The sequence below is a fragment of the Ammodytes marinus genome (genome assembly GCF_949987685.1).
Source record: "Ammodytes marinus genome assembly, chromosome: 20".
NCBI classification, from domain to species: Eukaryota; Metazoa; Chordata; class Actinopteri; order Uranoscopiformes; family Ammodytidae; genus Ammodytes; species Ammodytes marinus.
Genome location: NC_137224.1, coordinates 7,717,291 through 7,738,848, shown reverse-complemented (window position 1 = coordinate 7,738,848; position 21,558 = coordinate 7,717,291). Strand labels below are relative to the sequence as shown.

The window sequence follows — 21,558 nt, the reverse complement described above, 5'->3', positions numbered from 1 at the left end:
CATTCTACATTTTACGCGGATGAAGGAATGCAGAGGAACGAGAAAGGATAAGAAGTAGTAAAGCAAGTGAAGTTTAACAGCCAGTTAACAGCCATATTGTACAGCATACATTTCTAGTATATCCTTCATCAAATATTTACAATATGGGACCTGGATTTTGTTTTGTTTTTCCTAAGCCTCGTTGCTCACCTGTCCTTAGCCACACCCATCATGACGACAGAGCTGAGCAGGAGACGGAACAAAAAAAAAGGCACGACCATGAATTCATTAGATAAGAGGAAGAGACACCACGGGCTCAACCGGGGACATAATCTAGACACTCGATCAGGATAATGATCAGAAAATACATCTTAGTCGCTGTTTTCTCGCTGTGTTATGTTTCTGGGATTCACAACCAAGGTGAGGCACAGGTGATTGGGTTACTCGCGTGTTAGATAGACTAGCCTGTTCTATTCACTCCGACAAAAATGACTGGACATTTTAAAGTGTTTTTCTTTTCTTTTTGCAAAACAAACTATTAAAAAGCTGTAACTTGGGCCTACTGTTTTGTTTGATTAATGATTTTTAAAGTGAAATTAATTATTGCATCCTAATAATTCAGTAAACCCGAAGAAAGGGGCCTATGTTTCAATGGGTTGGATTATTTGTCAGTGCTTTGTATCCTGGGAAGACGTATAACATTAGTTAACCGAGGATAGGCCTACCTCTTCTATACTGACAGCCTCCACGTTTCTTCCAGATATCTTCGATGGGAATACATTAAAACTCTCCAAGTACTCCATAGTAAATCCTCTGCTGGTTCGCAGATGGACAAGGAGCATCAACAGACCAACACATTCAAATGGGGTAGGTAGACATCCCAGACTAATTCATCTTGTTTGACAGGCATTGTAATATGACAACATTAAGAATGCTTTCCACGTTTGTTTTTCACCCATTTCAGAAATATGGAGAGGAGACAATATCATACGAACTCACCATAAACGACAGAAAGCACATCCTTCATCTACAGAGGAACAGGTCTGCACAGATTCCCGACTTTGTTATTTTTACTTTTTTATTTGCTTTGGATTAAATATCCTTTGTGTTTACTTTTTCTCTTGTCAGAGACTTTTTACATCCAAACTTGGTTCAGTATTCACTTGACGCCCAGGGCAACCACAAGTCCTCATTTCAAGACCAGCCAGTAAGTGAACACTTCCTTAATGTGATTCATTCAAGTGTGGTTTCACCATCATTCCCTGCCTTGAACCTCTTTTTACTTTTCTGTTCCAAGGTAAACTGCTATTTCCACGGCGAAGTGGAGGGATATGAGAATTCGGTTGTAGCGCTCAGCACATGCTCAGGCCTGAGGTTTGAACATCTTATTTTGCTTGTTTCTAGATCCTCATTCGAGTGATTAATAAAGAAAGAGCTTGGCCCTGGTACAATATTTTTAAATGTCTTACTACTTACCTACATTTTGACTCTCAATTAAATTGTATAATGATAATATGACGTGTGAGGTTATTGTTTTTGTTGACCGAATGAATGATCCATAGTAACAATTCACTGTATTCAAATTTCAAACTTGTACACTTTAAACGCTTTTGTCTGGCACAGTTTTTTATGTTCAGTATCAACACCTGTTTATCAATATTGGGAGATGTTCTCATTAAGATGTGATGCTGACTGTATATAAGGCCAAGGTAGAGCCACAGCATGAAGCTGGACAATTTTCTCTTACCTCAGACATATTGTTTCTTACCTTATCACAGGCTGGTTTAAAAGTTTTTATTAGTCAGACGTATTGACTTTGGTCGACTGTATCTGTTTCTCAATCAGTATGATTTGTGAGGTAATGCCATTGTGTACCACGCCCCTGCTTTAGCACAAACTGAAAGCATTTCTCTGACGGCGTATCTGCCTTGCTCTACTTCTCGCTATAGGGGTGTGATCGTCCTTGGGAATGACACCTACGGGCTGGAGCCTGTGCCGGAGTCTGCCACCAATAAGCACCTTCTCTACCTACTGAAGGACATCCAGTCGGAACCCACCTCCTGCGGGGTCGTCAGCGAAGCCGCAGCCACGCAAAGCCATGAGCCCTTTGAGCCTGGCCAATCACTGGCTTCCCTACTGCGGGTGTGTATGCGTGCTATTCATTCACCTGGATCTTATTTATACACTATTTATAGCCTGGACAGGTTTTTAAAAAAGGAATGTGTCTGAGGTTTCAATTAAGTTTCATTTCCTTCTTGCTGTCTGTTGTTCCTCTCGACAGAGGAAGCGCAATTTGCCCCGAACCAGTTATATCGAGTTGGTCCTGGTTGCAGATAACCTCCGAGTGAGTTTGTATATCTGTTTGTGCTTTCCCTGTCATGTGATGGAGAATGTATTGGTTGCAACAGGTTGAATATCTTTAGACTTTAGTTTAAACAAGTACAGTAGATAAGCACTTGTACTTATTGACACATCACTTTGGAATGTGCTTTTTCCCACAAATGTTACAGTCCTTTTTCTATGCTGTGCCATAAGTATTAAGCAGTCTATCGTAAGAGATAAGGAAATAATCTTTCATCCTTGTGCTTGTATTGCAAAAACAGTATAATTTTAAGGAGAAAAATGAGACAGCGGTACGAGAGGAACTGGTTGAGATGGCTAATCTACTGGATGGGGTGAGATTTGAAGTTGTTTGTAAAATAAATGATTCTTAATACTAATGAATTGTAAAGGCTGTTTTTGTGACTGCACTGTGCTTTGTAATCTTCATCTTTTCGTTTCTATTCTAGTATTACAAACAGCTTAATATCCGCGTGGTGTTGGTGGGCCTGGAGATTTTTAAGGACGCCAACCCCTTTGATGTGGAAGGCTCTGCGGGAGACGTGTTGGGGAGGTTTGTTAAGTGGAGGAAGAATTCTCTGTTGCCAAAGATCAGGCATGACATCGGGCAGCTCCTTGTGTAAGTAAAGTGTGTGTATATATTTTGTTACAAGAATTAAGGATTTTGAGCCTATGTAGACTCACATTTTTTGACTCGTGTCTTTGTTCACTTGTTTGTCAGTGGTCGGCCCGACGCGTACGGAGGAGGCGTATTGGGTATGGCCTTCGTGGGCACGGTCTGCTCCGTAGCAACCTCCGGAGGAATCAACGTGGTGAGTTCCAAATCCCTTTTAACCTCTAACACCAGCTGCCTGGCACCCTGCTTTTTTTGCAGCATGAGCTTTTGTACGGCAACTGATACTGTCTGCATTATTTATGGGATGTTATACCAGTGCAGGTCACATGCCTCATACAGGCAAACCGTAACAAAGCAGTCAAACAGGTTAGACATTAGAGTCCAGTATTAAAAGTAAGCTCCATGACGAGGCAACTTTGATGTGGATTCCTTACATTCCTTTGCATTGTTGTTCATTACAGTGCGTTAATATCCTTTTTGAAAGTCAATTCAGGATTATATATTTGGGAAATAAACTATGGAGAATGTTAGCACTGAATTTTCGTGGCGTGTTTTCACAGTTCGGCGGAAACAATCTGCCTTATATCTCCACTGTGGTGGCCCATGAGATGGGCCATAACCTGGGCATGCATCACGACAGGGCTGGCTGCGAGTGTAGCCAAGACACTTGCATCATGGCATCCTCTGCTACGTAAGACATCTCCCGCAAAATATTTCTTAACCTCTTGACATAACATTTTTTAAATTATTTATTTGTTTTTAATTTGGTAGCAACAAATAATGATCAAAAGATTGTTTGGTAGTGTGAGGCCCAAATGGATATTTCTGTTAATGGTTTGTCCTGTTGTCCTGCAGTGGTGCCATGAGTTTCAGTAGCTGCAGTGCACAATCCTTTGAGGAGCTGGTCATTCGTGGAGGAGGCCAGTGTCTGAAAAACCAGCCCTCCCCATCAGATGTGGTCGGTGTTGCTGTATGTGGCAATGGCCGGCTGGACAATGGAGAGGAGTGTGATTGTGGCACACCAGAGGTACAGTAAAACATGTATACACACACACACACACACACACACACACACACATACACACACACAGGAGGTCACAGCCTGCATGTTTTTGATAATAGATTTGACGACCAATACATTTGCATACATGCAGATAAATACATGTGCAGTACATTATGCTCATCTTTGTAAATCAAGAAGACTTTTCAGGTGTAACATAAATGTTTTTTCAAACACATGTTGCCTATTAACAAACATTTCGTCACGGTACAACTTCATTGATCTGTAGGAGAAAGATATCCTAGCAATGTTAGAATTTTTGTACTTGTCTCTTTTTTTTTAAATGATTAACATAATCTTTATCTGTTTTCATTTCATACAGGAATGTGGGGATACATGCTGTGATGCTGCCACCTGCAAATTGACATCTGGATCTGTCTGTGCGCAGGGGGACTGCTGCGAAAACTGTCAGGTAAGCATTATGTTAGACTTCAGGACAGTTATGTCACTTATGGCTGCACTGAGTTGTGGCAATACAACTTACTTTGGAAAACAAACTATATTCCTTGTTGGATTGGTTTGGAACTATCGTGTTTTGTAAAGCACAAGTAAAGAAACTTTGCGTCCTGCAAGAGTGGCGAAGGAAGTTTGATAGGTTGCCACGATGACACTACACATTATTTGCAGGTTTTTATTCTATCCATGTACTATGTGATTGTTTTTTTTCTGTTTTTTTTTTCAGTTGAGCGTTGCTGGAAAGCCGTGCAGAAAGTCTGTCAACAGCTGTGATCTTCCTGAGTTCTGTAATGGCAACAGTGCTCTCTGTCCTGAGGACTTCTACATTATGGACGGCCTGCAATGTGAAAATGGTGCTGCGTACTGCTACGAGGGCCGGTGCCAGTCGTATGATTTCCAGTGCCAACATCTCTTTGCACCAGGTATGTTCAAGAGTGCTTGATACAAAAGCTTCTGTAGATAATTGAACTCCAGAAAATGTGAGGTTTTTGTACTTTTGGTCATGATTTCTGATTGCGAGTTCTAAATTTTTTCTACGGTTAAACGCATATCTTTAGATCTCTATGGCATGATATTAATTCACTTCCCTTGTCATTAATGTTTTATCTTGGATATTATGCATCTTGCTTGGGCAGATCCGGCAAAGAAAGCAGACGATATCTGTTTTACGCATTCAAATATTAAGGGAAACACATTTGGAAACTGTGGAATCGGCAGCAATGGAACTCCCAGAAAATGTACTGTTGCGTAAGTACTGTGTTTTCTTTAGACACTACAACAGCTGCAGCCATCCTGCAATTAAATAAAAGACTTGAAACTCCTAAATCATAACAGAGCCCACTTTCTTAAAATTGTGAGAGGTATATTTAAGATCTTCAAGATACAGTTTTTTTTTCCCCCTGTGATTGCATTCCATAGTATTGGGATTGGCTGACCCGTGTAGATACAACTGTAACATTGTTTTATGTGAAGAAGCTTGTTCCAAAACCATAGACTGTATATAACTATCTAACAGCTGTCAGAATGAGAGGCACCTATTTGCGGACCCATGGGGGAGCGGAGCTCCACCGGAAACCTTCTTCTTCGTTTTGTTTTACTGGCGGTGATCACCCAGCGTTTCTTCTTTGTTTTGTTTTACTGGCGGCGATCACCTAGCGGTGAATAATAACAAGACACAGTTTCCACCGGCTATGGTGCTAGTAGACAGTAAAATAAGTCAGTTTGTTAAGTGGCCAGGACGGTGGTAAAAAGTAGATGTTGAGGTAGAAGATGAATGACGCAACAAAGCTTTGTGTAGGCCTACATCTTCCGAAATCCGTCTCTTTAATTCACAATTATCAAGGTCAATCACATACAAATATAAACTCTTATAAATAAAACACAAAAAGTGCCACCACATTAAAATAAACAACTAATTTTAAAAAGTGGGGAGTGAAAGACATTAACGTCTGACACGTAAGGTGACAGTTTCCATTGTAGATCCTGATTGATTTATTACCTCTAGTGATCACAGTTTTAATTATTATATAATTTCTATATTCATATTAGGCTATTTAACGAGGCTCGTCTGTGACTTTGTGATCACGCAAGTGAACAGTAACGATCGCGTGCAGCCGCAGAATTACATTTCAACCTGACATAAATAGCCTATGTTTAGTGGCACAGACGTTAAAAAACTCCTAAATAATAAATAAATAATGAGATACGTACAATACAATAGGTTTATTAATCTGAGTAGAGCATGTTCACGATGTGTAAGGTGGCCGCATATGAACGGCACGAGGGCTGAGAACTATGCTACTGATCAGATAAATGATCGATCAAACGTAAAATCATCAGGAAATGATAAAAACATCCCGATGGAGATTTCTATGGAGTGATTTTGCTTTAAACTGTACAGGGTTGCGTTGTGGCAGTGACACTCTTCTCTTTCTTCAGTCGGAGCTGCAGCGTAAAGTGAAAACAAACTCAGAGTAGGTCAAATCACCTATCCAGCAGGTTAGACCCACGGAGTATGTTGCCGCAGTAAACCAGCTACCTGAAATAGGCCCCTGGCCACTTGGCCGCCAGTAAAACAAAACAAAGAAGAAGGTAGCGTATTTCCGGTGGAGCAGGTTTCGTGTTTCCAGTGGACCTCTGCTCCCCCATGGGTCTGCAAATAGGCACTCTTGGTCAGAATTGACTATGTTCTCTTGAACTTGCCCCCAGGAACGCCATGTGTGGAAAGTTACAGTGCACTAACGTGGACCTCAACACCATCCCTACTGGTGCCCAAGTCAGTATTGAAATAGTCCAAGGGTCCTCGTGTATTAATGCAGACTTCAACCTCGGCCCAGATGTACTAGATCCTGCCTATGTCAACCCTGGCAGCCCTTGTGATAAAGGAAAGGTGAGCGTACAAACAATGTTTTATATAGCATGCCAAAGACATGATTGTGCTCATAATTGTTCCAGGACAGTAGCATTTGTGATAGTGACGGAATCTAAAGACTCATTTGGTTTGCATCAATAAGTTTTAAGTCTCCTCCCTCAGACCTGTCTGGACTTTGAGTGTGTGAACGCCTCCGCTCTGCTGCCCAACCTCGACTGTGATGCCCAGACCACCTGTAACGGCCGAGGGGTATGTCTTCCATTTTCTGACACTTTTCATTTTTTTTACTCTTTTACCAGCCGAGACCGGAGTCTGAATTTGAAGGTATGTTTTCCTCAGGTATGCAATGACCAGGGGCACTGCCACTGTGAAAACGGATGGGCGCCGCCTACATGTGGAAAATCAGGGCGAGGTGGCAGCATGGATAGTGGTCCTGCAATGATAGGTGGGTTTAGATTGTTCCTCATCTTGAAAAATGATAAATATATGAAATCACAGAAAGGCATACATTCTGCTATATACAGTCCACATGATGCCAGCCACACTCAAAAGCTCTAATCTGGGAAATGTAAAAATACAAGATTGCATGGCCTACAGAATCCACTATCAGGGCTTTAGATTAGTCATATTGATTAACTAATTGATTTAATCGGACGTTGTCTGTTAAATGCAGTTGAATGTACTGTCAAGTTCCCTATGCCCACATGACCCTTTCTTTCTCAGACTACTCCCTCAGGAACGGCCTGTTGATCTTCTTCCTGTTGGTGGTGCCTATTCTTGTCATTGTCATTCTGGGGCTGCTCTACGTCTTCAAGAGAGACACGCTGGACCCGTGCCTAAAAAGGAGCCACACCCAATCCAAGTAAACTTCACCTCCACATTAAAGATCTGCTATGTAGTTGCAATGTTTTATATTTGAATAAAGAAACTGATAGCTTTTCTTTTTTCTTCCTTTTGCTTTCACAGGTCACGCTATGGTCAGAACGCAAATGGACCGTCAAACGGCAATGTTCAGACAGGTGAAACAACCCAGCATTCAGTACCTGTTCCTCCTGACAGGGTAAGTGTTTTTAGTTTTTCGTAAAAATCATCAATGCAGAGGAGGAAGTGCTGTGTTGATTTTGAAGTAGAAAAGTAAATTTTAGTTGCTTCAAATTGCTGTCACAGAAACGGAAAGAGCCAACTTAATCAAAAGGGGAATGTGTTTTGTTTTAAACAAGTTTTTCTTCTTCTAATTCCAGCCTGGATATCCACCAGCTACCTCAGCTCCAATTTCTGGGTATGAACTGTGGCCTTTTTTAATGTATTCATTGCCCACACCCACGCACAGATTGTGATTTGAAATATAAATCTGTATAACTGGTTGAGTTGATTAAATATTTAACTTTTAGTTTCAGGTATGGAGAGCTGGATTATTGGAATGACGCTGCAAACCCTGAACCTGCACATCAACCACCACATCAACCAGCTCCTCAGCAGGGGCCAGGAGTGCCCAGACCAATCCAGCCACTGAGCTGATTTTCTCTTTTTTACTGACTGTCTTCAATTGTATTGTGAATGTAAAGAGTTAACTACAGGTCATCATTATATGAAGAAACTATTTTAAAACACTGTTATGGTAAAACTCACTCTTAATGTGTTGCCACTGCCAGCACCTTTTTTATTGTCAGTTGTAGTAGTAGTAGTAGTGGTGGTGGATGAGGTTGGTAGATGTTACATTTTTCTTGGAATATGTCTGTTTTATTTGATCCTGTTTAAAACTCATTGGAAATATGTGTGCAAAAAAATATTTAAAAAAAAACGAAACCAATCTTTTTGTATTAAATGCTATTATGTATTGTCAATGTATTTAAAATATGTTTCTGAATTTTAATTTCTTGAATGTAAATAAAAATCTGTATGCAATGGGATTCAAGCTTCTGTGTTTGAGTTTCTTGGAAAGTCAAATTTCAATTTTTTTAATGAATGAATTAAATGATATGTAAAAACTCATATGAATATACAAAAAAAAATCCTCTATTGTGGTTTGTGCGAATATAACTTCAAAACCTATGCAAATGTAAGAAAACATGTAAATAGGCCTAGCTGTCCACTGTGGTGACCACTGAAAGGAAGTTCTATTTTTCTTCTTCCTGTGCTTCTTTATTTGCCTTGGGTCCTTTATTATACTATCTATGCTTGGGTCATTCTGCGTGCTTTTATTTTGAAGTTACTTGTATTCCTTATGCTGTGACGCGGCATGATGCCGGAAGTTTACTCTCAGCTGTATGTATACTATCTATGGCTATGGCTGTCACCGACCATGACTGCTGAATGCTGCTGAAGAACCGTGCCTTCTTCGTCCATGGCACCGTGTAAAATCTCTGCATCGTAGCGGTTCTCCGGTAGCGCATGGCGGCAGAGGGCCCCGGTGCTGTCGGCCGGGCTCCTGTCTGCCTGTGCGTCCTCTGCGGGCTGCCCGCCTCTGGGAAGTCCACTCTGGCCCGCGAGGTCCTCAGCACCGCTGCAGAGCACGGATGGAGAGTCAGCCTGGTACCGTATGATGACCTGATCCCCGACCATGCTTTCCAGGCCAGGGTAGTGGAGGACGGCGTCAATATGCAAGAAATGGTGAAGATATTTGAGCTAAATTTGCCGATTATTATTTTTTGTTAAACAGCGAGTTTAGGATTCGATAACATAGTAGCCATCCCCAAAAGTGCCATTCTGATGACAGCTTATCCACAACTATTATAGCCTTTAGCACAATACATTTTCCCTTCAACTGTGATGTGAAAAATCCCAAATCAGGAGTTCTGTTTTAATAATTGGAAGTATTTTAGGGGTATCATATTACATGATATTGGACAAGAAAGGGGAAAGGTAGGTGAGTCAGAGATTCAATTATTTATTTTGATTATTTCTTTTATACTGTTTTTTGACTTTTTATAGACAATCAAATAGGCTGCACATGTATTCACTATACACTCACATGGGTTTCTGCACTATGTGCTCCTATTACAATTTTCACAATAGTTTCATGCCATAATAACAATGTATTGTGCATTACACAGCATTCATTGATTATTTGGATGCACTTATTTTTCCTTTTTTCTAGCACACTGAATGGAAGTTGCACAGACAAGCAGTTTTGCGGTGCATCGAGCAGTTCTTGGACAAAGGTCAAGTTTTTGCCAGTATGCCGAGCAGCTTTCCGATCAACAGCGATGCATGGGAACGGTGCATTGGAGCTCTGGATCGCTCTGAGACCGAACACACACCTCTTCTTTTCCTGCTGGATGACAACTTCTACTATCCGAGTATGAGATATGAAGTGTACCAACTTGCAAGAAAGCGTAAGTACTGCGTAAGAGCTTGGTTATTGTTTTTCAAGCATGCTATAAGCGTCAAACAGGAGATTAGACCCTCCTGTACGCACATGAATGCACCAGTGAACATTTTCAAACCTGTTGTATCGCAACACAAGTACATAACTTTAAAAATTTAAGGGGGAACTCAATGTTTGCTATGAATGATGAATTATTGATCTCAACAAGTGTCAAGAAACTGTAAGTAAATGTGTTTTTAATTAACTGGAAGAAACTGATGCCTGGCTGTGGTAGCCTGGAAGACAAGAAAACCGGTGTGTATTCCCTCTAAATGGTTACCATTTGGTGGAACATACTGTATGTGTCCCTTGTCTCTTTTCAGATTCGCTGGGTTTCTGCCAGGTGTATCTGCAGTGTGATTTGGAGTCGTGCATCAGAAGAAACCAGAGCCGGTCCCAACCCATTCCCACTGACGTGATGCTGGACATGGCGAAGCGTTTGGAGTCTCCCAATCCACAGAGGAACCCATGGGAGACAAACAGTGTTTCACTCAACACCACAGACAATTTGTCCAAATGCGACATGTAAGAATACATCATTTATTTTCAAATGCTTATTGCTGAAGTTGCATGAATCAGTAATTAATTTCTCGCCCGTCTGGCTTATCCTCAGCCATAAGGTGATAGAGTTGATCTCCTCTGCACTGAGCAACCCGCTGAGCCCAGTGGAGGACAACACTGAACAAATGGTGGGTCATTATAGCTCCCATCAAACTCATAATAGTTAATTTCAAAAAGGTCATCTATTGTGCCAAATTCACTTTTTCATGTTTTTTTCAAACAACCCTCACTCTGTTCTCCACCTTTCTGAAAACCTTGGATTAAATAAGCGAGTCAAGTTTCTCTCCCCCATATGATGTCATAAGGGAGAAGCCACGCCCCCTCATTGCCAACCTAACTTAGCACTACACCCTCAGATACCCCTGAAGTTAACTTCCAGTTAGCCAATCAGAGCAGACTGCGCTTTTCGGAAGGCCGCGCTTAAAGAGACTCTAGAATGGAGCATCTTAGACAGAGGCTGAAAAGAGGAGATTCAGCATGGCCCTGTGAGAAATATGAAATGTTTTTTGGATGCTACACCATGAAGACAGTTTCTGGTAGAAACCCACATTACAATTTGGAACCTGAAAATGAGCATAATATGTGATCTTTAAATATGCACCTTTTAGAAGTGGAGAATGTATCAGTCTCATACCGTTGCAGGAAGCAGACCGTCTGAAATGCGCCACTAGTTTGGTCCACCAGGCAGATCAGGCCTGCAGACGGCTCATCTCTGAGGCCATGAAGACAGCCAGAGGTCAGTTGTGAGCTTTAATAAGTAGCACACGTTTTATATTTTACTCGGTTTGTCCAGAATTAAGAACATTTTGTCGCCCCAACCCTTAGAAAGTCAAGTTCCCCCCGAGGACATGAGGACTCTGGCCGCCCAGCTGAATGAATCCAAAGCAGCATTTCTTCATGGCATGCGGACACAGTTGCTTCAGGAAGCGTGTTTTGCTCAAGGAGAGGACATTGATGTGGAGCGTGTGGTGAAAAGAGCGGTGGACGTGTTTGATCAAGAGAAAAAGGAAATTCTCTCAAGAATCATAAGGTGAAGATAAATGATATGAATCTTTGATTGATTTTTTCAAAAAAGAGGATTTAATCAACAGTAACATGTGAATGTCTGACAATCTGTATTTAATTACTTGTAAATAAAACTTCATCTTTACTGGTCATATGCTCTTCACTTTTCTGGACCATTAAAAACAGAATGTTTAAAAAGTATTTCTTGTATTTAAAAACCTTTGAAAAGGAATACTTTTTTTAAATCCAAACTTTTATTTTATACATTAAAACTTAAGATACAGAATAACAATAATGATCATACACATGACCATTTGCAAATATTATAACATTTTAATCTGCAGCATACACATGATTTACTTTTTCACTTTCGGTCCATAATAAGGGTAATTAAATAGAAAACTACCAATTCAAGTCTTTACTTTTAGTTCCACTTTTTCACGAATCAAACGTTACCAATTAAAATAATAAATTAACATGATTTAATTTCACATCTGAGAAGCGTCCTACACCATCGCAACATCCGCTACTATGCAAATAAAGAAAAGGCTACGGTGAAATCAGTGTGCGTACTAAAACTCGGTATTTACAGTACTAGAAAAAATAATCAAACCACTGTAAAAAAAAAAAAAAGCATGTAGAAAATAGTTTTCATGGGTATAAAAACCAGGGAAAAACCATATTGAAGTTTTGGTAGACACCTTCTGCAGCTTGCAGAGCGACGTATATATAAATAGAACAGCAAGAAGGATTACAATGAGTCTGGCTTCACACGTTAAAAATAAAACATCTCTAAATATCCTGCCTGAGTTTCTCAAAACAAACCTATCCCAATCGTTAGAATAACAAGACATAATGATAATGGACACAGTCACACTACCGGCCCCACACTGAATACTGCTGGTGGAGCTCATTACGTTTTGTGTCAAATACTGTTAATTGGTATTTTAAGTAAAATGTCTCATATAGCTGCCTTTGTTATCATAATTTACTATACAAGCTTAGTAAAATATTGGTTACTTACTATAAAGTAATGAGCCATGTTAGTCTAAGTTGGAGACATGTAAAACTGAAGTAAGGCATCAGTATAATGCAGTTAGTGAGTATAAAGTGAATAAAAGGAATAGTCAACCGTACATAAAACCATGGAAGAATGTAATGTAAATCACTGTGTTACCATGTTTTAGATTCTGCACGAGCATTATATCGAAAAACACAAGGATTCGAACACGCCACGTGCATTTACTTTCCTAGAAATCACTTTTTATGTTGCCCACGGGCAAAATGGCACGCAAAGTCGTATCTGTCCGCGCACAGGTGACCACAGATGTTGCACTGGAAGGGATGTTCGTAGCCATGGCAGCCCATGTGAACGGTGTAGAGGATATTGTCCGGGAAGTGAATATCACAATGTTGGCATTGGTGTAAGAGCTGGTGGTCGGCTGTGGTCAAGCCAGGGGCTGGTGGCGTGCCCGGCTGGCTGTTACTAACGCTAGTGTTAAGAGTGTTCACGCCGTTCTCAAAGGCAGGACTGTATCTCTCCTCGCCCGAGGCAGGAGATTCTTTTCCACGTGGTGAAGTCTGGACCCCATTGGAACAAACTGCAATGTGTTCACCAGAGACTTGTTGTATGAGGATGGGCTTCACGTCTACTAAGGACTCTCTGTCTGGGGATGCAGGAGTCTGAGATTCCGGGTGAAGGTCGGCCAACTGGCCAGCAAGTGTGGACAACTGGTCCAGTGGGTTATTATAAGTCACCGCACCTCTACTGCGACTGTTGTCCTCATCTACCTTGGGAAGGTTCTTATACTCGCCGTCGCTGCTGCTCAAATGGTGGTGGATCTTGTGAGACAAGTCACTCAGATAATCCGTCTTTGGCATCACCACGGCGTTGGGGTTGAAGTTGATGAGCAGTCTCCGGCCGTAGCCCAGCGAGCCGGTCCTCTTCTGCAGGGAGCTCAGCATTCTCTTGTTGGTGAAAGAAGAGCGTGCGACCCTGGTGGGCAGCAGCTTGTGGCGGCGGCGGCGGTGGTGCGACAGGTTGCTGCGGTCGCTGCAGCGGAAGGCGCAGAGGTCACACTTGTACGGCTTCTCTCCTGTGTGCGAGCGCATGTGGGCCTCCAGGTGGCGCTCGTACGCCGAGGCAAACGGGCACAGCTGGCAGCGGTGAGGCTTTTCTCCTGGGTGAAAATTAGGAGAGAGGACGTTATTACAAATTACAATGTTCAAATTAAGGCAAAGTACTTTGGGGGATTGTGCAAAAATGTGGATAATTGATATGGACAGAAAAAGAGTGAGCAAGAAGATCCAATATTTCATTCATTTTTTAATGCAGGCTAGGTGAACTCAGTAATGCAAATCAATCTCAGAATTTCACATCATTCTGACAGAGATGCACCAATTTTAAATCCTTGGATGCTATTTATGACAGATCATAAGCACTGACATACTGGTTGAACATGTGTTGAAATATGAATGACAGGGTTGCTGGGAAAATGCATTAAAAAGCACATCTGTGTTCAGTCGCTGACCAACTAGAATGCTTTTCAAACCACTGTTTAATACTGTCATGCAGTCACAGATTTGGGCAGGATTTTGCATTTTTATAAATATCTGGAGGACCCAAAGGGTGCCGCCTTGGGTAGGAAAAACTGACACGAAGCTGTTATATCCTGTCCAATTATACAAATTAGAGAATGATTTCTTTATAGAATAGAATAGTCTAGAATAGAGTATCTGTAGCATACCTGTATAACGGAAAATGAATGATGCAGTCTTATTTCATGGTACATTTATAACATATATGATTGGAAACATTTAAACGTAATAGCACATGTTAATTGTGTTTCAATAAACTGGAATTCACCTCCTTTAACTCCCCTATTAAAGGAGTTAAAGGAGGTGAATCTACCAATATGTATCTACCAATGTGTCTGAATTACCTGCAGATTTCCTTTTTTGTTGCTTAAATGAACGAACGCAGCTGCAACACTGACCTGTGTGGATGCGGATGTGCTCTATTAAACGAGCCATCCCCTTGTTGGCATAGCTACAGTAGCTGCACTTGTACTTCCCATCGCAGGTCCTCTCCAGGCCGTCCACCTGGACATCTGGCCCGTCCTCCATAGGCAGGCTCACCTCCACAGACGGAGGGACCAGTCCATTGTGCTCACTCCTGGGGGCAACTAAAAAACAAACGCACAATCATTTTATGATTTTTAACATCCTTACTTTTCAAATAAGTGTTGCTGTTTTACGTATTGCTCTCCCTTCCCACCGGCTTGAAAGGGCTCCCCAGAGTCCTTTCCCCCGCAAACAGAGCCTGAAATCATGTTGACGTGCTGAGTTTGCTGCGTCAGGTATTCTTGAAATTCCCGTACGAAATCCACAGGCTCGGTCTTTATCTCTTCCATTTTTCTTCTGTATTGAACCTGAACAGAACCAGAGGAGACGAGTCGGAAGTTGAGAGTCGGAAAAACCACAATGGCAAACGTAGCTGCCAATGATAATCATCTATGATAACCACATCCTCCCTGGGTAATTTAGCCCGTAGCTATTGACAACAATGCTAACGTCGTCTAGCTAGCTCTAGCTAGCCCGTACAGCTGTTTTTGTTTTTACAACACAGACTATTTAAACGCAGCTCCTATCTTACCTTGCAGGGTCTTAATAACGTTACCGATAAGCAGTGATAATTGTTAAAATTTGGCCCCGTGGTAAATGATCAAGCTAGGATGGTTAGTTACCAAGTGAACGCTTCCGTTTTTTCTGTTGCGTCCGTGTTCTATGGGTCACCACAAACGCAACTGTTACCTTCGCGTACTGTCGGAAAAAAATGTATTCTTTCGTTTCACACTTACAAAAAACTTACCTCAACTATGCGGAAGAAAAGTCTATATTATCCGGGTTGGTAGGATGACGTCTTAGCTCGTCTGCTGATAAAAAGCGCCATGCTTCGCAGCTGGAATTTGTATTTTGCCAACTAAATTGTTTCATCTAAACGCTAATATACTCCTGTGAAACTTGAGTGTCTGGCAGGCATAAAGCGAACCTGAAGGCAGCATCACATGTAAACATTTTGTAACAAGTCATGGCTGCCCCGTTGGTCAGGATTTTCTCAAAGGTGAGACTGAATATTGTCATCGTATTGATTTACATGTGTAGGTTTTTTTATGCACCGATTTCATTATAATTTCCAATGTATCGGTTCGTTGTCCTTGGATTTTGTAACCTAGTTGTCTCTTGTTGAGGTGACTTTAACGCTAACAGCTGCTAACGCTAGCACAAGAGCACAAACGCTTAAAATTGACACATCACTGACTCTGCAGCAGCTATAATTATTAAATGCTTAATCGACGTGACTTTCTAGCGCTCCTACTCAAACGTTGTATTTGTGTCCTGTATTCAGTCTTGCAGGCAGATCTCTCGACCATGGGGTGCTTGCCAGGCTGGGTGGAGGACAGTGTCCAACAGACCTGCTCCAGATGTGTCTTCAGAGCCAGCAGTCTCCTTTCCTCCCCTTCAAACATACTCAGAGGAGGAGAACATGATGAAGGAAGCAGGTAAGCTGGGAATACACAAGTCCTATAGCTGAAGACAGAAATTCCCTCAAACACTAAACATTTGTCTTGTGTTTCGACAGTGAAGAAATATGCACAAGAGCGCATAGCGCCGTTTGTTTCAAAGATGGATGAGATTTCTGTCATGGACACGGATGTCATCACATCTCTCTTTGAACAGGGTGTACGTAATCCATGTTATTGTGATTAAACAGAATGTGCCAGAATTTTTTTCTTTTCTGGTGACTTTGTTATTGATTTTTTTCTTTAAATCGTTACAGCTCATGGGCATTGAGATCGACCCAGAGTATGGCGGAACTGGCTCCACGTTCTTCTCCTCCATCCTGGTCATCGAGGAGCTGGCCAAGGTGGACCCGTCCATAGCCGTGCTCTGCGACATCCAGAACACACTGATCAACACACTGTTTGCCAACCTGGGTACGCCCGCTCAGAAAGAGCAGTACCTCAGCCGACTGTCCACCGACATGGTGAGCAATCTGACATTCTGTCTCTCCCTTGTTTCTCTGGTGTAAAAAACAACACTACATAAATTGCCATTGTGCCCCTGTTCAAGTGGTGCTCTTCCTCATTGAAATTGAAGTGCGTCATGTCACTCAGGTCGGAAGCTTCTGCCTCTCCGAAGCGGAGTCGGGGAGCGATGCCTTTTCTCTAAAGACGCGAGCCGAAAAACACAAGGACTATTACATCATCAATGGAACCAAGATGTGGATCAGCAACGCGGAGCATGCTGGTGTTTTCCTTGTGATGGCCAATGTGGACCCCTCTGTCGTGAGTTAACGGCTACTCTTTCTAGCCTTGATGTCTGCCGTCATCTACGACAAAGTTTCTCTATACATTTTGGAATTTCTCCAGGAAGATCTTATTGTAAAAAAAGATAATAATAATAATCACCCTACATAACAAAGACGGTGCGCTTCAAAAGAGCAACATCCAATTTTCTTTTGCTTTGCTTTAATGCAATTCAGATGTTGAATGTCACTAAACAACATCCGCGATTAGAGGCAAATTGTATTGGATCATATGACATTGTACTTGAGCTGCTTTGACAATGTTCACACCCTGCTGGCACAGATGCTCTTCATACTTCACTGTGCCTCTCTAACGTAAAGACTGACTTTTGATTGACAGGGATACAGAGGCATCACCTGCTTCATCGTGGACCGGGACACGGAGGGGCTGGAGATTGGCAAGAAGGAGAACAAGCTGGGCCTACGGGCTTCCTCCACCTGCCCGCTCAACCTGGACAATGTCAAGGTAACAACCACACATTCTGCAACAGACTGGAACAATGTAAAACCAACGTACACCGTGACTTTAAACTATGTTTTTTCCTCTCTGTTGTATAGGTACCAGAGAAGAACATTCTGGGACAGATCGGACATGGGTACAAGTATGCCATAGGGATGTTAAATGAGGGCAGGATCGGGATTGCAGCTCAGGTAAAAACCATGAGACATTTTCATTTTAAATGATTTTAAAACCAGCTCAATGTGCTCCATTGGAGATTACAAGGCTTGAAATGGAAATGTTGCATGTGCTAACTTTGTACGGGTATTTTTCCAGATGCTCGGGCTGGCGCAGGGCTGCTTCGACCACACTATTCCTTACACCAGACAAAGGAGGCAGTTTGGACAACGTATATTTGACTTCCAGGTAAACATCCGAAATAGACTCCACCCCTTGAAATAAAGTTTGTGCCTGTAGTGGCCCCTTTGCCATTCAAAATATGCAACTATGCTTTCTAAATTAATAGTGTGTCTTGACGCGTGTAAAACAAAGATTGTCATCTGGTTTCCATTCAAAATTAAAGTAATTTACAAAAGTTCATGTATTTAAACTCAAACTTTTGAAAACAAAGCATGCCAAACATCCACCTTTTCTTGTCAAACAAGTTAGTAAGTGACAATATACGGTCAGCACGGTCAAAGACTGTTTGCTTTTCCTACGAAAAATAGGAACACCTGCGGCTACCTGTTACCTCACTGATTATTTGCACTTTTCGGATGATTCGACAAGTATATAATCCACCAAGTGGAGCGAGGCAAAATACACACAAAACACATACAATGGCTCTTACAGTGGTTTTTCACATTATTCTGGAGGCCTGTGTATTCAATGATTTGGTCACGGTGCTTGTGTATTCCAGGGCATGCAGCACCAAATCGCCCATGTGGCAACGCAGATCGAAGCCGCCCGGCTGCTGACGTACAACGCTGCTCGCCTGAAGGAAGCGGGGAGGCCGTTCATTAAGGAGGCCTGCATGGCCAAATACTTCACCGCAGAGGTGAGCTTCTTCAATCACTGACTTTGAGCCTAGGCCTTTGAGAGTGTTCAAGTATATTTCTAGGATATAATGTCATCATCATCAGGGTTACCTGTTTTATGCTTTTATTTTAAGATTTTCTTTTTCTGTGTCAGATTATTAGTTCTACCACTTTGCTGTTTTGTCAAATAGAATTGTCTTTTCTATGATCTCATTGGTGTTTGATTACTCTCATCATAATTTATTTTAGTCTGTTATATGTTTTGTATGTTATTTTCTTTGTTTAGCCATCTTAGCCACGAAAAATCCTTTTTTAAAGATCTTCCTTGTTGACTTAAAAATATGATGGTATCTGTTTCATCTTCCTAAGGTCGCAACTTTAACCACATCTAAATGCATCGAATGGATGGGAGGGGTCGGCTTCACCAAGGACTACCCCATAGAGAAATACTACAGAGACTGTAAAATCGGTAAGCGTGGTGACCTTAGCAAATATCAGCAGGTTGTGTTTGCGGACTGTCTTTGAAGGTTGTTTGTTTTGGATTGGAGCCAGTTTAGAAAGCCGTAAATGGCCTTTTCTACAATGTAAAAAAGGACAAAGCAGCTCACGAGGGAGCTGCAGACAAGAAGGTCAGGTGTAGCTGTGTTTGATTGGACTACAGCGAGGTGGAGAGAAGGGGCCGATAGCAGCGGCTGTAATATGACTCTGCAGGAATTCCCCCACCACCTTGTCTGACCGGTCATAAGTGCCGTTATACATGCACAAAGCCAAGGGAAGCTGCAGGGGCACAATGTCACTTTTTCTTTTGTCGCCGTCATTTGGGCTCCCCCAGTTTTTTTTAATCGGTTTTTTTTTTTAGCTTTTATAGTAAGCCCCATTGTCTCCTGATAGAGTAAGTTTCAGATGTGTGTTCAGTGCAGGGGATTTGAACTTAATTGACCTTGTTTTGTTTTGTTATTGCAAGAATCGATTCTAACGTTTTTTGTCTCCCATGTGCAGGCACCATTTATGAGGGCACGACAAACGTCCAGCTCTCCACCATGGCTAAGTTCATTGATAAGGAGTACGACTACTGAAAACAGACATCTGAACCGGGAAGCCCTGATAGATAGAATGCACTCCATATTATTTTCCTTGAAATTGTGTATTACTGTAGATCTGCTTTTTATGTTTGCAGAGTTTTGTGTCAGTTTCAAATGTTTGTCCTTAATATTACCAAACTTCACTATGTTTAAGTAGTTGCTGATGTTACTGATTTTAAGGGGTTACATTTCCCCAGCGTACTAAGTCTGGGAATAAAACGATATTTGTCATAATAGAGCTCTAACTCTTCCCTCTTTGCCATATTCTTCTGATAAATCAGGCCAGAATAACAAAACTAATCAATATGTTGCAATGTGAGATTTCTATTTTATTTTTACCTATTGATCTGGATTTTCTTTGAATGTTTCAGTGCCTTCAGAGCGTCCACCACTTCTAATATCAATATCTCTGCTGGACACTCTTAACTAGGTGAATTAAAATAACAGGTCACTCACTGACATGGTCCATAGAATACTGTACAGTTACATGCTGGGGAAGTGATTTCACCATTTTCTGTTTAGGGTGATTTGTCAATAACTTTTCAATAAATGTGTAGTATGCTGTATTGACTGAGGCTACTTGCGATGTAATGTACCCAGTTCTGTCACTAGATGGCAGCGTCCCCCTCCCATAGCGAAAACAAGCCCACTGGTGTCTGAGTTGACACAGCTTCTCACCGGGAGAGAGCAGTCACGAGAGAGCAGTCAATTACCTCGTCTTTTAACAGCCTGTCACCTCTAATGATATTTTATTCTAATTGAATTATGCCAGTGCTTCAGATGAAAAGAGCCTGCCTCGTTTAACAGACTCGCCCATTATTTCTCAGGTGAGATTGATTACATTTGGATTTGGGCAGCTTTACATGTGCCGTGTCAAAATAAGGACCATTGTTTTACACAATCATAGAGAACATCAAAGTGGTGACTAGAAATAATCTATTTTTATTTTCTATTTTTCCATATAATTCCAATTACTGAGTAAAACTAAATGTTGCCGAACCTAATTCTGTTTTCTCTCTCATTGAAGAAAATTGCCTAATGTTTAGTTCTGTTATCATGAGATTTTCTTTACTTAATGTTGATTTATGATACATATTCGGTGACACCTGTTGAAAGCAGATCCATCACAACAGTTTGTTGGTATTTTTGATATAAACTCCATGTAAAAAAAAATTGATTTAAGCCGATATATCCCTTTGTCCACATTAAACTATAAGGTTATTTACATTTATATGTATATATTTATATATATAAATGTACGTACATTAAATCTTGGATATGGTTAACATGGGAATGATGTTGGTGCTTTTTACAGACGGTGAACAAAGTGTTACCAATAATATCAGCTCCATGTTTGCCCAGACATTTCCAAAATCACTCCAACTACTGAATTGAGAGGAGAGGGGGGTGAAACACACGGGCCTGTGTTTGCATCAGTGATTGAGTGTACTTTGTTTTCACCCCTGATTCACCCTGACTTGTTCCGTCCATTGTGCGAGCCCCTGTTTTTAATGAGCATAATCTGATGGGGAACAACACACACAGCTCTCTCTGCTTTTCACTTTGCATTGGCAAAACCAAGCTCAACCGGCCTCTTTTCTCCGCCCCCATCTTTAACACAGCTATGAGACCTCTAATTATGCAGGGATTCGAGGGGCTTTTCACAAAACACAGTGTTGTCCTTTGGAGCTGGAGAGCGCTCCACGAGCTAAAAGGACAGGCTGCATGTTTGTAGGTTGAGCAAATTCACTTGATTGGATTAGTCCTCTGCATCTGCTTCAAGTTTGGTTGAAATGATGACTCATAAATGTCCATACATTTTTTTTTTTTTTGGCCATAAACAGTGCAGTATATCATAAAAAAGGTCTCAGCCAAAT

At 41.4% G+C, this 21,558-nt stretch overlaps 4 protein-coding genes across 4 annotated transcripts; 3 read left to right on the top strand and 1 right to left on the bottom strand.

The window, feature by feature from the left end:
• Positions 1–249: 249 nt before the first annotated feature.
• adam9b (ADAM metallopeptidase domain 9b) lies at positions 250–8,732 on the top strand. Its single transcript, XM_080048923.1, has 22 exons — positions 250–399; positions 740–846; positions 944–1,020; positions 1,108–1,186; positions 1,277–1,353; positions 1,929–2,121; positions 2,261–2,323; positions 2,583–2,654; positions 2,769–2,938; positions 3,041–3,131; positions 3,496–3,626; positions 3,791–3,962; positions 4,318–4,407; positions 4,678–4,873; positions 5,087–5,198; positions 6,660–6,840; positions 6,985–7,071; positions 7,162–7,267; positions 7,546–7,684; positions 7,789–7,882; positions 8,064–8,101; positions 8,214–8,732. Exons 1-22 carry the CDS (start codon positions 333–335, stop codon positions 8,338–8,340), a joined length of 2,469 nt encoding a protein of 822 aa, XP_079905049.1. The 5' UTR covers positions 250–332; the 3' UTR covers positions 8,341–8,732.
• A 371-nt stretch (positions 8,733–9,103) lies between these two features.
• pstk (phosphoseryl-tRNA kinase) lies at positions 9,104–11,905 on the top strand. The gene is made up of 6 exons (XM_080048930.1): positions 9,104–9,432; positions 9,920–10,157; positions 10,513–10,714; positions 10,803–10,878; positions 11,393–11,486; positions 11,576–11,905. The coding sequence occupies exons 1-6, from the start codon at positions 9,214–9,216 to the stop codon at positions 11,782–11,784; spliced, it is 1,038 nt and encodes a 345-aa protein (XP_079905056.1). The 5' UTR covers positions 9,104–9,213; the 3' UTR covers positions 11,785–11,905.
• A 41-nt stretch (positions 11,906–11,946) lies between these two features.
• On the bottom strand, positions 11,947–15,518 carry LOC307266821 (zinc finger protein Pegasus-like). Its single transcript, XM_080048929.1, has 4 exons — positions 15,502–15,518; positions 15,033–15,186; positions 14,752–14,940; positions 11,947–13,935 (listed from the first exon to the last, which is right to left on the bottom strand). The coding sequence occupies exons 2-4, from the start codon at positions 15,166–15,168 to the stop codon at positions 13,013–13,015; spliced, it is 1,248 nt and encodes a 415-aa protein (XP_079905055.1). The 5' UTR covers positions 15,169–15,186; positions 15,502–15,518; the 3' UTR covers positions 11,947–13,012.
• A 282-nt stretch (positions 15,519–15,800) lies between these two features.
• acadsb (acyl-CoA dehydrogenase short/branched chain) lies at positions 15,801–20,846 on the top strand. The gene is made up of 11 exons (XM_080048928.1): positions 15,801–15,878; positions 16,164–16,317; positions 16,398–16,498; positions 16,596–16,802; positions 16,933–17,103; positions 17,464–17,589; positions 17,682–17,774; positions 17,899–17,988; positions 18,482–18,619; positions 18,969–19,068; positions 19,599–20,846. The coding sequence occupies exons 1-11, from the start codon at positions 15,846–15,848 to the stop codon at positions 19,673–19,675; spliced, it is 1,290 nt and encodes a 429-aa protein (XP_079905054.1). The 5' UTR covers positions 15,801–15,845; the 3' UTR covers positions 19,676–20,846.
• Positions 20,847–21,558: the final 712 nt, after the last annotated feature.